This window comes from Rattus norvegicus, chromosome 7, assembly GCF_021556685.1.
Source record: "Rattus norvegicus strain SHRSP/BbbUtx chromosome 7, alternate assembly SHRSP_T2T, whole genome shotgun sequence".
NCBI classification, from domain to species: domain Eukaryota; kingdom Metazoa; phylum Chordata; class Mammalia; order Rodentia; family Muridae; genus Rattus; species Rattus norvegicus.
This window is the reverse complement of record NC_141540.1, coordinates 118,167,866-118,179,906: the sequence shown is the minus strand read 5'-3', so window position 1 is coordinate 118,179,906 and position 12,041 is coordinate 118,167,866. Positions and strand designations below refer to the sequence as shown.

Here is a 12,041-nt window from a genome sequence, read left to right as displayed (position 1 = left end):
TTCTATGAGATGTTGGGAGATACGAATCCGGGTTTTGTGAATTCTAGGTATGCATTCAACCAAGCTTTATCATCAACCAGAAAGCACCTTTTGAAAGACGTGAAAGCACGAGTCCCAGAGTAGCACAGCATCATGTGCTGGTGTGGCCCGGAAGGAAGGACATCCCCGCACAGCTGCCAGGGATCCTTTCAGGATTTTCCCTTCTGTACCAAGCTCTGGGTATAGTCTGATGGTTCCATTTTTCTGGTGATCTCCCTATTTCCCCTCATAGGCATTTGTAAAATCTTTTCCAGACACAATCCTGTTGTGGCATCTGCCAACACAAGCCAGAAGTACCCCACAAAGCCTGGGTCTCTGATAGCCATTTGGAAAGGACTGCCCACAGACTACCCAGTCCTGGCGGGAAGTTAGGGTACAATGAGTGACACAAGGCGGTGGCTTCATGCTAAGGGCTCACTCTTAGTAACATAAGGATCTATTTCAGGGGAAGGGAGTATAAAGAGGCGCAGTGAAGAGGCTGGCCATGATCCCACACCTGCAATCCAAGCACTCCAGGGAAGAGACAGAGTATTGCAACAAACTTGAGTCCAAGGCTACCACGGTCTACATAGCAAGGGATACATATTAAGATCATGTCTCAAAATAAATTTTAAAAAATGCAAATGGTACAATGATGCCAGCAATTAAAAAGATGTGGAATGGAAGCTAGCACAGACGCCTGAAATTCTGAAGCAAGGCCATACCAGCCCAACGGAATCATCCACTATCTGAGGAAACAGGTTTAGTGTGTTCCTGACCCTGGTAGAGTTGTTAGTCAACCACAGGGTACCAAGCAGTCACGAATACACAGTCACTTGCCTTTATGGACTGAGTTCTGTCAGGCTTGCTGAGGTATACAGTTTAGCAGATGCCCCAGGAGCTGGCACAGGATGGGTTAAGGTTTGAAAGAGTGTGAAATATTTTGAAAGTTTGGATTGTGTGCTGGTGGCACACAAACCCAAAAAAATTAAAAACATTGTTTGGACTAGAAAGGCCATCAACTGCCCTAAAGAGAAATTAAGGCACCATTCCTGTAGGATCCTGGCAGTCAAGTGCAGAGAGGGGAGGACCAGCTCATACAATTTCAGAAAGAAACAAGGTCTCTATTAAAAATAACCATTTGTGCTATTTTGGCAAAGAATCTGGCTGCCTTCTGCCAGTATCCTAAGAACTTACTTGAGGCTAATTAAAAAGCAGTGGAGAGGTTGATGAAGACATGGCTCAACTGTTAACAGCACCTGACACTCTTAGAGAAGACCAGGGTTCAATTCCCAACACCCACATGGCATCTTCAACAGTCCATAATCCCAGTGCCAGGGGAATCCAATGCCCTCTTCTAACCTCCATAGGCACCAGGTACGGGCGTACACACAAGCAAAACATTCATATACATAAAGTGAATATTTTAAACAATCCTTACATAACTAATTCATTTGGTTGGAGGATCTCTCAAGACAGCAATGGCATGGTTATTACTAATTGTTCTTCTGGGGAATCTACAATGGAAAAAAAAAGCAAAAATCGGGGCAGAGAGCGATGAAAAATGGGGGCTGGGAGATGACTCAGCGGTTAAGAGCACTGGCTGCTCTTCCAGAGGTCCTGAGTTCAATTCCTAGCAACCACGTGGTGGCTCACAACCATCTGTAATGAGATCTGATGCCCTCTTCTGGTGTGTCTGAAGACAGCAACAGTGTACTCATACATAAAATACATAAATCTTAAAAAAAGAAGTGAAAAATGTATAGTGTGGAGAGGAAACAAGCTCTAGGAAGCTTAAGGTGGTAGCCAAGTCATGTGATCAAGACGCAGTAATTAGTAATTGCTAAAGGGATTAGCACTGTTATAGAGACGCTCTGAACTGGAACAACAGAAAAGATGCTCTCGAGAGTAAGATCCTTCCCAGCTATAACTCCAGAATTTTCTTCTGCCTTCCAATTTCTGGGATTAAAGGCACGCACCACCATACCCAGGACTTTTTTCCTTTTTAATTTTAATCTTATTTTTAAAGACATGGTCTAGATGACGTTCTGCATCTGCCTGAATGCTGGGCTTGCGAGTATGTACCACCAGGCCTGGATTTGGTGGCTTCCCTTAAGCTGTTTCCTAGGGCTCGCAAGGCTTTCCTGATAGCTATTTCTTTCCTGTAGCACAGAGACTCACAGTGAGTTCAAAGCATGGGCTACACCTTCAGTGTGACACGCACTTTCATTTAATGGGTGAATGCTAAAATATTACAGAAACAAAACATGTCCTAAGTAGACTATTCTTTAAGAACAAATCTGAATCCTTCCTAGCATCCTCAAGTTTCTGTTAGCATAAATTACCCAAATAAAATAAGGCTTCAGGTGTATTCACAGTTTCATATTCACGTAGTGTGGTGGTTTGGATGAGAATGGCCTCCACGAGCTCAGGTCTCAACACCGGGTCCTCAGTTGGTGGAAGTGTTCGGTAATTATTCGGAGGTACGGCCTTGGAGGAGGTGTGTCGCTGGGGGCGAGCTCTGGGGTCTTTTAAAGACTCTCGCCATTTCCAGTTAGTTCTCTCTGCCTAGTAACTGGCTGTCTCAAGATGTGAGCTCTAAGCTACTGCTCTAGCATCAATGCCTGCCTGCCTGCCTGCCTGCCTGCCTGCCTGCTTGCCGCCTCGCTCCCTGCCTAGATGGCCGTGAACACTCTCTGAAACTAACCCTCTCAGAAACTGTAAGCCCTATGTAAACGCTTGTGTAAGTTGCCTTGGTCATGGTGCCATCACAGCGAAAGAGAAGTAGCTAAGACATTTCGGTAAGTGATTTATCTCATGTGAATTTTTTGGTGCTGAGTGAGCCTCGAGCTCCGGTTAAAAGCTTTGCCACAGGCATTGCATCTGTAAGGCTTCTCTCCTGTGTGGATCCTCTGGTGAATAACCAGGTGTGAGCGCCACCTGAATATCTTGTCACAGTCATCACACTGATGCAGCTTTTTTACAGGGTTCACTTTTTTATGGTTCAAAAAGGTGGAACTCTCAGTGGTGTTCCCAAATTCATAGTACCACTGGGCTCTAGTATGTATTCTCTGGTGTTCAATAAGGTAGGAGCTCCGGCTGAAGGCCTTTCCACACTCGCTACATTCATAGGGCTTTACTCCAGCATGGATTATCTGGTGTTGGAAAAGGGTTGAGTTTTGACTGAAGGCCTTTCCACACTCGCTACACTTATAGGGCCTCTCCCCGGTGTGAATCCTCTGATGGCTGGTGAGTTGCGTGCTCATACTGAAGGCTTTTCCACACTGGATGCACTCATATGGCTTCTCTCCCTTGTGGATCCTCTGGTGGTAAATGAGGCTGGAGCTCTGGCTAAAAGCCTTCCCACAGTCATCACACACATAAGGCTTCTCTCCCGTGTGGATTCGCTGATGCTGAATAAGATGTGAGCCCTGGACGAAGCCCTTCCCACACTCCTCACACTTAAACGGCTTTTCTCCAGTGTGAGTTCTCTGATGGCGAATCAGTCGAGAGCTACAACCAAAGGCTTTTGTGCACTTGTTGCACTTATAAGGTTTCTCTCCAGTATGGATCAGCCGGTGCTGATTCAGACGAGAGATCCACCTGAAAGCTTTCCCACACTCCTCACACTTAAATGGCTTCTCTACAGTGTTGTTTCTCTGACGGGCAAGAAGGCTTGGGCTCCCGGAAGCTCTGGGCATTTGTGATTTCTCCCCAGTATGCATCCTCTGATGTTGGGCTAGCGTTGAGCTTTGGCTGAAAGCCTTGCCACACTCCTGGCAGGGGTAGGGCCTCTCTCCAGTGTGAGTCCTCTGATGTCTGACCAGCTGTGACTGCTGGCTGAAGGATTTCCCACACTCTTGACAACTGTATGGCCTTTCTCCCGTGTGGATTCTCTGATGATGGATGAGGCTTGAGCTCTGACCAAAGGTTTTCCCACACTCCTCACATCTGTAAGGCTTCTCTCCAGTGTGAATTCTCTGATGCTGAATAAGTTTTGAGCTCAGGCGGAAACCTTTCCCACAATCAACACATTTAAATGGTTTCTCTCCGGTGTGGATTCTCTGATGCTGATTGAGTTGTGAACACAGCCTAAAGACTTTCCCACACTCCTCACACCCATATGGCTTCTTCCCATGGCAGTCACCTGTGTGTTTCTCCTGTTTGCAGTCAGATGATGTTTCCTGGCACTCCTGACATCTGTATGGTCTTTCCTGCCCATTCATTTCATACGGATCCAGGTTCAAAACTGGCCTAACGACTCTGCCACACACTTCACAGTTTTCTGATGTCCCCTTCACATGGTCTCTAAGGTCATCTGGTTGATAACCCAAATCAGTGGCCTGCAGCTCCTTACATTCTTTGACAGCATCCTTTGTGAAGTTCTTGGGCATCATGGTCTCGTTTTTCAAATGGTGCTCCTGGAAAAGGGAGCCACTCACTCTTAGCCCAAGGCTTCTTGGGCAATTCTCTGACCAGACCTTAGAATCCAAATTGCCTCCAAAGTCAGGAATCTGCCTTTTGAGAAGATTCGTGTACTCACAGGTCTGCCTGCAATCAGTTCTAGTATTGGAGTCTGAAATAAACACAAAGTAAAAATGTTCCTTACATCTGAGGTCTGAAAAAAGGCAGAGACAGCCAGGGACGTGGGGACGTATAGTACTACACATAGCCCAGGTGCAAAGTATAGCAAGCAAGGGAAGCCCTCACCGTTCAGTTCAGTGGTCAGTGACGATAGGCTTATGCCTACAAAACAGTGCTGAGAGCTTCACGTCCTAAGAGGGTAACAAGCAGAGCTCCACTCTATTGGGCACCCAGGAATACTCCACAGTATGCGACTGAGACTGGACCGAGCAAGCCTGAAGACAGAATGTCAGTCTAGAATTCGTCAGAGAAGGTCAGAGGCCCCCAAGGAAGCTATCTGGCAAGTAAGGACAACAGGGTGACTGATCGAAACAGACAGGAACGAGTCCATGGCTGTCCTTTACAGCAGGCTTCTCTGAGAAGGACCCAAACCTCAAACCCACACCTGGCAAGCCTTGTCATTTTTACTGATAAATTGGCATCATCTAGGACTACCTGGAAAGAGGAAACCCCAGAGCAGTCTGTGAGAGCGTCTTGGTTGATGATTTATTATGGAAAGACCTAGCCCACAACGGGCAGCATCAATACTGGGCTGTAAAAGGAAGCAAGCTCAACGCTGGCCAGAGAGAAGACAGTAACAGTGTTCCTCCTGTTGGTGCTTCATTTCCTACTCTATTTCCCACCACGACAGCGTATTACCTGGAAATGTAAACTGAAGTAAACTCTTTCCTTCCTAAGTGGTTTTTAATCAGAATGTCTTGTCGGTGACACAATAAGGTTAGAGTGGCCACACCCAGTTGTTCACACTGACTTCTCCCCTGGGGCAAGTCCATGCGAGGGGCTTAGTGCCCAGAACCCCCAAGAGGCCTTCATGACATCTTCTTTCCTTCTAGACTCTCTAAATCCACACAGGCTACCTGTCTATCCTGATCCCACAGGCCAGATTTCTCTAAGACCATTAAGTGCGTGACACATAGCCACTGAATGCACAAGTGTTTGTGTCCTTGTCTTTTGTGGGACAGCCTTCCCAGAGGTGGCGGCACGGTTCTCTCTAGGGCTGGCCTCCTCTGCAGTGTTCCTCAGCAGCCCAGCCTGGTGACCAGGACTCACCTCAGCCTCCCACTGTCTCAGGACCTCACCTCAGCTCCTTCTTATTCAACCCTTCTTTGTGACGAGACCTGGCCCTCACCTGTCTGGCAAATCCTTGGTGCCTCTGTCCCCTCTGCTCCCTGTAGATCCAGGGCCCACGGTTCTTGTCCTTGCTCCAGCCGGGAGATCAGTTCAGGCTTAAAGACCAGGAATCCTGCTGTGTGTGAGGCAGAGAAGAAGAAATATTTCCTGAAGTCAGCCACCCTCCTAGTTTGCAGCCATGAAGGTCAGGAGCTGCTAAATATCTACAGAGCCTATTCTGGAGGGCGATGAGGAACGGGGCACTGGATACACAGGAGTCTCTCCAGTTTCTTAGACTACACAGGAAGGGGTACCCAGACTCCCACAGTCTCCAGGGAACGCTGTTCTCACAGAATGGGCTGGAGCTACTTGGGGTACAGATGGAGCAGGGAAGCCTAAGCCCAGGACAGCACTAAGCCTGCAAAGCCAAGAGTTTTCTTCCCCCAGTTCAAAAGGCAAGGATACTCCGAGAGAGGTGGAAGTAGCCAAGAAACAAAATTTAACTGTGTGGTGGTGACCACTCCTTTAAACCCAACACTCAGGAGGCAGAGGCAGGTAGATCTCTACTGAGTTTGAGGCCAGCCTGGTCTACAGAGTTCCAGGACAGCCAAGACTATACGGAGAAATCCTGTCTCAAAACCACAAAGCAAAACAAACAACAAACAAAATGATAACAAAATGAATGAAGCAGATTCACACTGCTTGGGGGAAAAAAAATCAACCAACCGACAAAAAGCAAAACCAAGAGGGAAATCCTCGAAAAGACGACGAAAGTCCTTTAGCAGAACCCATCAAGGTCATCATAAAAAGATACTGGTTAATAAGAAAAAAAATCGGGCTGGAGAGATGGCTCAGTGGTTAAGAGCACTGACTGCTCTTCCAGAGATCCTGAGCTCAATTCCCAGCAACCCCATGGTGGCTCACAACCATCTGTAATGAGATCTGATGCCCTCTTCTGCTGTGTCTGAAGACAGCTACAGTATACTCATATACATAAAATAAGTAAATCTTTTTTTAAAAGTAAAATAAAATATATATAAAATCCAAGGTGTGGGGCTGGGGATTTAGCTCAGTGGTAGAGCGCTTGCCTAGGAAGCGCAAGGCCCTGGGTTCGGTCCCCAGCTCCGAAAAAAAGAACCAAAAAAAAAAAAAAAAAAATCCAAGGTGTGTATTTCATGTGCTTTATTTACAGGAGGTCATTTTGGTTTCGGTGAAATCTAACGTAAGATATATTAAACACCTAAATGCCACACATCAATTAGGCATAGCAACCACCTAAAGAAGAGAGCAAAGGAGATGCAGGAAACATGATTCCAGAACTCACAAAGGAACCACCACAGACCGGACAGGACAGGATGCCCGAACCGTCAAATACCAGACCAGCAGACAAATAACAGAATCTTAAGTTGTTACTTCCTTTGTTGTTGTTGTGGTTTTGGTTTGGTTTTTGTTCAGATTGTTATTGTTTCAAGACAGTATCTCTGTGTAGCCCTGGCCATCTCGAAGTTGCTCTGTAGAACAGGCTGGCCTTGAACTCAGAGACTGTCCCGCCGCCTGGGTTCAAAGGTGTGTACCATCATGCCTGTTGGGTTCGTTTGATTTTTTTTTTTCTCCTTTTTGCTCACTGTGGTGCTAGGTACTGACCACAGAGCTTTATATGTGAGAGAACATGGCTCGACCATTGAGCTGCGTGTCCTCCGGGCTTTATTACACTCTGCTGATAAAACATCACAGAACTGGACTATGCCAGGCTGGACTGGATGGACAGTTATAGGCCTGCTCTAATGCTGAGAGAGGTACCTGATAAACCGACTACACCCCATCCCCACCTCCGCTCCTCCTGGCCCATCAGCTCAGGCACCCTCTCAAGAACTCAGGACACTCTCCTGTTGTAGATACCACCATGATGTGGGGTCAGCTCTGAAGGGGGCTCAGTAGGAGGTGGGATGCACAGCACCCATGGAGTAAGACATACCATTCTACCACAAAGCTGAAACAAAATACACAGCTGTGTGTGCCAGAGCAGCCTGCAGGGAAGGCAGCAGGAACGGGAGTTGTCAGATGGCAGGGCAGACGGAAGGAAATGACTCAGGTGTCACCCTACACTGGTTCCAGAAGAGTTTTCCCTGGAGATTCCTCACAATAACAAGATCTTTTTCCTTTTTTTTTTTTCCTGTGTTTTGTTTAAGCTATTTCAACTGTGGGTTCCATTTCCCACCTGATAATTTGATAGTGTGGGAGAAACAGGTTTGACTGGTTCCCAGAAGTCCACTTGCCTAGCCTACTCCTTACCTAGCTGGGTAACGTTGTGTAACGTCGGGAGCTAGCCTGGACACTCAGATTCAAAGTTTAGCCCCTAAGGCCCAAACAGTTAGCATCCACACTCCGTCTCTGACAAGTGTAGTGTGTGTAACGACCCCGAGGAGTAGCCTCACCTAGCCCAGCCACACTGCTGTGGTTCTCCAGCATCACCTCCCTGTAGAGGGCCCTCTGACCGGAATCCAGACATTGCCACTCTTCCCGAGAGAAGTGCACAGCCACGTCGCCAAATGTCACCGTCTCCTGAAAGGACACACACAGCATCCCAGATACCCCTAGGTGCCAGCTCTTCTATGGCCCTAGAATATATTATATCTGAAGCAGGTGACCCATGAGATTGAATTAGAGTCATGGGGATCCTTTTGGCTCCTAAATCTTAGAAGAAAAGAAGGGACTTAATCCAAGGGAGTGACCTTACGCTCCTCCCACTGAACAGGCAGGGGCTGAGCCTGGCAGAAGCCACAATGAGGGTCACAGCTAGATGCGTGATCAGGCCCAGGGGAAAGGATAGATCCTCAAAGTAGGAAGTGGGGGCTTAACAGTAGTAGAGAGGGGACACAGGCAGCTAGGCTTCCTACCATGAGATGGGGAGGGTGGGACCCGCTGGTCTTGACTCAGACACCTGTGAGAAATTATGAAAAGATCAGAGGTCAGAGTGGAGGAAGTCCCCCAATTCCCAGGGTGAACCCCCTGTTTCTTTTCCACCCATGCCAGACATACAGACACACCAGACTGGGCAAAGGCAGCACTGACATTTGAGTATCAGATCCTGAGCCACCTGTCTGTGTGGGAGTGAGGGCTTGAGCCATGATGTACGGCTGCTGGGGTGGGGGGTGTTGAAACACACCTTTAGTCTCTGAGTTCGAAGCCAGCCTGGTCCACAGAATGAGCTCCAGGACAGCTAAGACTACTCAGAGAAACCCTGTCTTGATAAACCAAGAATGAATGAATGAATGAATGAGTGAATGAATGAATGAATGAATGAGTGAGTGAGTGAGTGGCTGCCATAGGCCACAACTGAACAATGAGGGAGACAACTGAATTTACAGGAACTTTGCCTTCATGGGACATCGGTAGAAAAGACAAATAACCACATATAAAATCACATCCAGTGGGCTGGGGATTTAGCTCAGCGGTAGAGCGCTTGCCTAGCGAGCACAAGGCCCTGGGTTCGTTCGGTCCCCAGCTCCGAAAAAAAGAAAAAAGAAAAAGAAAAAAAAAATCACATCCATGATAGGGCTGAAGTATGGGGACTAGGAATGTGTTTAATGAGAAACTCTGGTAAAGTTTAAAGGATGCCTTCCCCGGGGACTTAGGCCAAGGTGGTGGTCAAGGTATGAAATGCACTTTAGGACCTTAAAATAGACCAAAGTGTGGCAGTCTGTGAACCAGAGGGGGCGAGGACAGTAGAGTTAACTGGAGGCAGTAGCAGGCAGGGCCAGAAAAAAACATTTTTTTCTTCAGAAGGAAAAACAGAATCCCTGTACCCGCGTACCTAAATTCCAGAACAGGCTATCGATGCCCAAAGTCACAAGAATGACATCAACAGAGGACCAAAGCTCTGAGGCCCCTCCTGGCACACACAAACACCTAACAGGGAGGTCAAAATGGGAGGGAGGAAGCTGGCTTCCTAGCTGGCTTTTGGCCCAGGTATCTGGCCACTGGCTAGCCCAAGTAGCAGTGAACATTAGAAAAGGGTTACCGGGGTTGGGGATTTAGCTCAGTGGTAGAGCGCTTGCCTAGGAAGCGCAAGACCCTGGGTTCGGTCCCCAGCTCCGGAAAAAAAAAAAAAAGGGTTCCCCTCTCAGACCTCAGCATTTTGACAGCCAATGGGAAATCGCGGTCTCAGATACAGAAGGGCAAATCCTGAGGTGCCATCTGAGTCCACAACCGTGACAACACTGTCAGCCTCTTGTCACCGACTCCAGGTCATTCAGGTGCAGAGGTGAGAGATGGTCCCAGAAAGTGATTACTCAAGGAACTAGGGAGGCCGCAGCCAGACCCAGGCCTGGAGGGAAGCAACCTTACTCAGGCCCGACCCTGGAGCTCGGGAGCAGGCTAGAGGGGCTGGGGTGCTCGGCTATTCAACCCGCATCCACTGGGACCAAGTCGCCCACCAGGCACTCACAACAGCACCGAGCCGCCTGCGCCTACCATCTCTTTTGGGGAGGGAGAGGCAAGTGCCCCTTGTCCTGACAACAAGAAAAGCAACTGCAACTCACCGGCCGGGACGCGTCAGGGACCCGCCAACAATCTAGCCACCGGAAACGGCTTTGCACGCCTATCCCTCTGTGTCCCACCCGGCCGACTTCCGTCCGTTCGGATCCGCTCGCAGGCCAGAGCACCCAGTTGCTTCTCCAGCATCGCCCCCACTCCTGTAACCTCGGGGGCGGGGCCACAAGTTGTCACCCTGTAAAGAGCTGGTCTAGAGTCTGAGGGCAGGACGTGGAGTGTGGGCCGGGAGGTGTGGCTGAAGGTCAAGGAAGGCGGAGGCGCGAGCAGGAGGCGGGGCCAGAGGCGGGGACTCGGTCAGATTCCGGCGATCGTCTAGCGGAGGCGGAGCCCACAGTAGAATGTTTAACCTGCTGTGGGCCGCTGTGGCTGGTGAGCGGAGCTGCGTGAGAGAAAAATCCTATCTGCAGGCTGGAAGAGCTGGCCTTCAGGGAAAGTCATCCCTGCTGGGTCAGACTCCCCTTGAATCACCAGCTTAGGATTCTGTGTTTTTTTTTTTCAGGCTTACCCTGTCAGGATGTAGCCTGTTAGCTTTTCCTTAGCATAAGGAACGCTAGTGAGCACCAGATGTCTTTACTATCTGGTGGCAGAGAGGACGCTGGTCTGGGGCTTTAAGGGAACAGGTAGGGGAAGCTGGAGGCTGGAGTGGAGTTCTCTATGGCTGTTGGGTCAGACACTCTAGGATCTGAGAGGCTATGGAGGGAGAACCCCAATAGAGGTCTCTAGCCCAGGGCTCTCTGTTTTGGATGTCAAGGGGCAGTTGCTACCATGGTCTAAACTCTCCTCAGCTTCTTGCAAAAAAGGATCGCTGGATTGTCCCCAGACCAATACTCTGAGACTTAAAGACTCAGAGCAGAGGTCACAAACTGGATCTGAAGACACATACAAATGCCAAGACTAAATGTGAAAAAGTAAGGTAAAGTCTTAAATAATGTATCTGTGGGTCTGGAGAGATGCCTCAGTGGCTGAGAGCACTGAGTGCACATCCAGAGGATCCCAGTTCAACTCCTGGCACCAACATGACGGCTCACAAATGTCTGTAAATCCAATTCCAGGGAATCTGACACTCATGCCAATGCTTATAAAATAAATTTAAAACAATAATAATACATCTTCAACAGTGATAATATGGAATGAGATAAAACCTGGCCAGCGGGGTTGGGGATTTAGCTCAGTGGTAGAGCACTTGCCTAGCAAGCGAAAGGCCCTGGGTTCGGTCCCCAGCTCCGAAAAAAAAGAAAAAAAAAAAAAAAAAAACAAACAAAAAAAAAAAAACCTGGCCAGCCCAGTGAAGATGTCAACTCCCAAAATCTTCTTTCATGGATCCCCAGACATCTTATGGCCTGTGTAAAACCCTTTCTTAGTCTATCTTTCTTCTCTGTCTCTGTCTCTGCCCCTGCCCTTTGACAGGACTTCAAGATATAAATGAGGCTTTGCCAGAGGTGGTGGGGGTGGTGGCACAAGTCATTAACCTCAGCACTTCCAAGGCAGAGGTAGGTGGATCTCTGAGTTCAAAGTCAGCCTGGTGAGCAAGTTCCAGGACAGCCAATGCTATATAGAGAGACCTTGTCTCAAACAAAAACAAACCAAAAAACTGTGATCTCTCTCTCTCTCTCTCTCTCTCTCTCTCTCTCTCTCTCTCTCTCTCTCTGTGTGTGTGTGTGTGTGTGTGTGTGTGTGTGTGTGTGTGTGTTTACTGGGCTGGCCTAGAATTCACT

General features: G+C 48.3%; 1 protein-coding gene across 2 annotated transcripts; it reads right to left on the bottom strand.

Annotated features, from left to right (window-relative positions):
• Positions 1-2,225: 2,225 nt before the first annotated feature.
• Zfp7 (zinc finger protein 7) lies at positions 2,226-10,468 on the bottom strand. 2 transcript variants are annotated; one of them, XM_087557423.1, is made up of 5 exons: positions 10,314-10,468; positions 8,670-8,713; positions 8,208-8,334; positions 5,792-5,905; positions 2,226-4,594 (listed from the first exon to the last, which is right to left on the bottom strand). In XM_087557423.1, the coding sequence occupies exons 2-5, from the start codon at positions 8,670-8,672 to the stop codon at positions 2,829-2,831; spliced, it is 2,010 nt and encodes a 669-aa protein (XP_087413549.1). In that variant the 5' UTR covers positions 8,673-8,713; positions 10,314-10,468; the 3' UTR covers positions 2,226-2,828.
• Between the last annotated feature and the right edge of the window lie 1,573 nt (positions 10,469-12,041).

Bases quoted from the DNA above. Each gene is read 5' to 3' on its own strand.
- Zfp7 (XM_087557423.1), bottom strand. The intron at 5,906-8,207 runs GTGAGGCTACTC...CACACACAGCAG, and splicing joins CAGCAGTGTGGCTGGGCTAG to GATTCCTGGTCTTTAAGCCT. The intron at 4,595-5,791 runs GTGAGGGCCAGG...TGTTTATTTCAG, and splicing joins ACCAAGGATTTGCCAGACAG to ACTCCAATACTAGAACTGAT.